Here is a 4,088-nt window from a genome sequence, read left to right on the forward strand (position 1 = left end):
GGTGGGTGTGAAGGATTTTTGAGGAAGAGTAATCCTTATCATTCTTAGACACAACACATGGACAACATATAAAACCATTGCTACTGTTTGCTTAGGCCACACCGATAAAATCATGCAGGCCTGTAATGTACTCAGCAAATGCGTCGGTCACCGTACATCCATTGCCTATTCATCTGCATTATATAATTAAGTATATCAATAACCATTACAGAACATCATGAATAGAGAAATGACCAAATTAATACAAGATCATCACATTAAACCAAAGTATAGTAGTGATCAAATGTTATTACTTCAAAAATAAATACATAAAGTTCATACATAGTTCTCATAAAACAACATACAACTATCTAGAGCATCTAAAACAGATATTGAAACTAGCACACAACTATGTAAAACATTTAAATGCAACAACAAATGCGATAAAAATCGCAACTAAGGTAAAAATTGATCCAACAACATAATAATACCAACCTTCTTTACCAATGGCATATTTTCTAATCTTTCTAATCCTCAAGCGCATTGCATCCATCTGGATCTTGTGTAGATCGACGATATCGGCAACATGCAACTCCAATTTCATCTTCTCTTCTTCAATTCTTTAAAAAAGAATATTCAAATAATTGTTTTTTCAACTAAATTTAACCTTTCGACTAGAAGGTCAGTTGGAATTCCCGGTTCACATACCTCCTAGATAAAAATATCTATGTCAAGTTGGTCGGCATAATTGACATTAAGACTAGATAAAAGAAATAGTTATAAAAGATAATATACCACATCCGAATCATAGACAGGACGAGAGCCGAGGGGGGCGGATATCGAAACCATGGCACTATATAATAACAAATAATAATACAAGTAGGAAAATTATACAAGCAACTATCTAAATCATACAAGTAAGAAAAATATAAGAACAACAAGCTCACCACGGTGGTGGCGGCAATGAGATCGCGCGGACAATCGACGGCGGTGAGGACGAGGACGAGATCTAGGAGGAAGAACAGAGGAGAAAACTTAATTAAGTGTGGCTCGGGCACCTCATATAATGTTTGTTTTTTGTGAACTCAAGTGGCATCATGTTCTCAGGCATTTCATCGAGCACCTCTTGTGCATAGGAAGGGAAAAACAAAGTAGCACACACCTCCCACCTTCTATGAGGAAAAAACAGAAAAGAGGGCGGACAAGGGCGGGGGTATATATAGGCAAATTTGTAGTCCCGCTTGGTGTCCAAAACTAGGACTAAAGATGGATCTTTAGTCCTGGTTGGAGACACCAACTGAGACTAAAGGGCATCGCGCCTGACCCAACTCCTTTAGTCCCGGTTGGTGTCTTGAACCAGGACTAAAGGGCATCGTGAGGTAGCCACTAAACCTGACAAAATTAACGACGCAGTCAATGGTTTAGAAGCTGGTGTCAAATTCTTCAGATAATCTTTCACCCCCATCAAACGACCATCACCGCTCCTTATTCAGCTATTACTGTCGTTCGATGGCTGAAATCGACACTGATGCCGTTTACCACTAGTTACCGTTGAAGTCGCTTTTACTGTCAGTCAGCTCTGTGTAGCGAGCTGAATCTATCAATAGCGGGGCAACGACGTTGTGGCTAGGATCCATTATCTTGCAAATCCCCCAATAATGCCAAAATGGTTGAACCAAAATAGATCCATGTATTACAAAGTATATCAAATCGGCCCTATAATTGGCCTTACAAGTTACAACTCACATATGCATGATCATATACTCGATCTCTATACTGTTCATAGTTTGTTTATGTCCCTACTGACGACATTGACCATAGGATCATCAGTGATCTCCTCCTCGACATCGTCATCCGCTGACCGCACTGGCATCCGCGGTTCTTTGTGGAACTTCCTGGCCTGCTCCAGGTACTTGTTCATTCGTGGCGTTGCGAACAGACGCATTGCATCGATGTCACCACCCCTCCCAGCGAAACGCTGCCAGCCGTGTGAAGACTCGGACGACAACGCGTATGCGCGGCCATGCTCCTTGTAGGATGCATGGGTCCTGCAGACCTCCAAGAGCTCCCGCAGCTCGATCCTGAACTGATCCTCCGGCATGTTCCGGGACTCCACCAGCAGCAGCTTGTCATAGACATTCTGCAGACGGGCCAGCACAACGCCATCGTAGAAGTTTGTCACTTTCTTGATTGTCTTGGCCGTCCTCAGACGGGCCTCCTCCCTCTTTAAGTCCACCTGCTTCTCCTCCTCCTCTAAGTCTGAGACATCCACGCTGGTGCGCCACACGGTCAGCGCCTCAGGAGTCACGACAAACTTCTGCCTCCCAGCAGATCTGCACAACAAAATAATTCAGTCATCACAATCACATCAATTAACAGAGCGCATCATATTTGACTTGATATTTATGTCTTTGAACTGATTGATACCTGCTTCCATATGAGTACATCCTTTAGGATCTCGGCACTGTGCTCACTCCCGATAGCAGGGAGGCGGAGGTTGACAACGACCTTGCGCACTTCCCTGCTGTAGATGTTGCCAAACCTAACTGTTACTGAGCCCCCGGCCTGCGTCTTCGGATAGCTTCCTGCGGTCACGTTCAATATCTCCGACTCATGTCCGACAGGTGCCACCGTCAGCTCAAGGTTCTGAACCGAGACAGTTAGCAGACCGGCAAGGCACTGGGAGAAGGCCATTGTCAGGCCTCCACTGCCAATGTCCTGGTCCCGGATGTGGGAGAACGTCCCTCCCATACTGTTGGCTGCGATCATGCTGAGTACTGTGTGGTCACTGTTCATGCCAAAACCAAACGTGTAGACAGGCACGTTGCCCAAATTAATCTGAGTAGCACCACCACCACCTCCAGCTTGCTGGTCGTTGCTCATGAGCATGATTCCAGCGATGCGGTCGCTGCTGTCATTGCGGTATGTGAGGACTTTGAGCCCGGTCAGGAGGCCGCCCTTGATGTGGGTGTAAAAGTCACCAATGGCTTTTAGGCCGTCAATGAGATCATCTAGCTTCCGCCGTGAGGACTCGGTGATCTGCTGCAGTGGGCACAGCTTCACGGCAGAATCAGAAAAAATTGTGATGATGGAGAGGCGGTCCATGGGGCTTAGCTTCCGCAAGACAAACCGCATGGCCATCTTCACATGGTCCATCTTCTCACTGTCCATGTTGCGACTAGCATGCAGGACGACCACCAGGTCAAGACCCAGCCGGTCACAGGTAGTGGCGCAGCCGCTGATCTCCAGCATCACCTTTTTGTTACACTTCTCGGATGAAGCCTTTGTGTTGTTCTTGATGGCCAGCTGCACAAGCCCAGCTTCGATCGGTGTTGGCAATGGGTTCCTCCCTGTATGCCGCCATTGCAAATCAATACAGCTATTTCACAAGTGTCCTTAATTTTTGGTTCACCAATCATTAATTTACTACTCCCCTCCGTAAAGAAATATAAGGGGGTTTAGCTCACTATTTTAATGATCTAAACGCTATTATATTTGTTTACATAGGGGTAGTAGTTTTCTCGCCGATTACATGCCATCTATAGAAAAACAAACAAATATTCTATATATGAATCACCTACAAAATAAAGAACAGGCTTTGCTCGATTAATTATCGACAGTCTGGAGGAGCCATCATTGGCCCCTCGTCGATTAATTACTCTTCCTATTTTTTAGATGATTACTCTTTCATATTTAATTGATCTCTGGTGGCAAAGCACATGGAGCAATATAATCTGCAATTGATTTCGTGTGGCATCTGTACCAAAACTATTTTCACGAGATGTCATGCAAAATTATTAGAGTTAGCTAAAGATGCATACTTACCCGAGCTTGTGTGTTGTTCCATGGCCTCATTCCTTGAGAAGTCGATTGTCTACAAACATAAAAATTATGGGTTCATATAAAATGTTTTTATTTGTGAGAACCTCTCCTCAATTGCGAATCTACGGTAGTACTCTAAAAATATCTATTAGTCCTACTTAAACAAAGCATTTATTCTTCGACAAAGCTAAAATCCGAACGACAGGAATTTCGGCGGTACGTCCGAACTATTAGATAGCCGTTCCATCCGCATTGCAGAGCTGAATTCGCTCGTTCCGTTCTGCCAC

At 44.4% G+C, this 4,088-nt stretch overlaps 1 protein-coding gene across 2 annotated transcripts in view; it reads right to left on the minus strand.

The window, feature by feature from the left end:
- Positions 1 to 2,191: 2,191 nt before the first annotated feature.
- Positions 2,192 to 4,088, minus strand: part of LOC119366811 — an 8,165-nt gene continuing 6,268 nt past the window's right edge. For both annotated transcript variants that reach the window (XM_037632523.1, XM_037632524.1), the window contains 3 exons: positions 3,805 to 3,853; positions 2,407 to 3,329; positions 2,192 to 2,312 (listed from right to left, as the gene is read on the minus strand). In XM_037632523.1, the coding sequence (XP_037488420.1) occupies positions 2,277 to 2,312; positions 2,407 to 3,329; positions 3,805 to 3,853 (1,008 nt within the window). In that variant the 3' untranslated portion in view covers positions 2,192 to 2,276. The remainder of the gene's footprint in view (positions 2,313 to 2,406; positions 3,330 to 3,804; positions 3,854 to 4,088) is intronic.

Source organism: Triticum dicoccoides, chromosome 2B, assembly GCF_002162155.2.
Source record: "Triticum dicoccoides isolate Atlit2015 ecotype Zavitan chromosome 2B, WEW_v2.0, whole genome shotgun sequence".
Lineage (NCBI taxonomy): Eukaryota > Viridiplantae > Streptophyta > Magnoliopsida > Poales > Poaceae > Triticum > Triticum dicoccoides.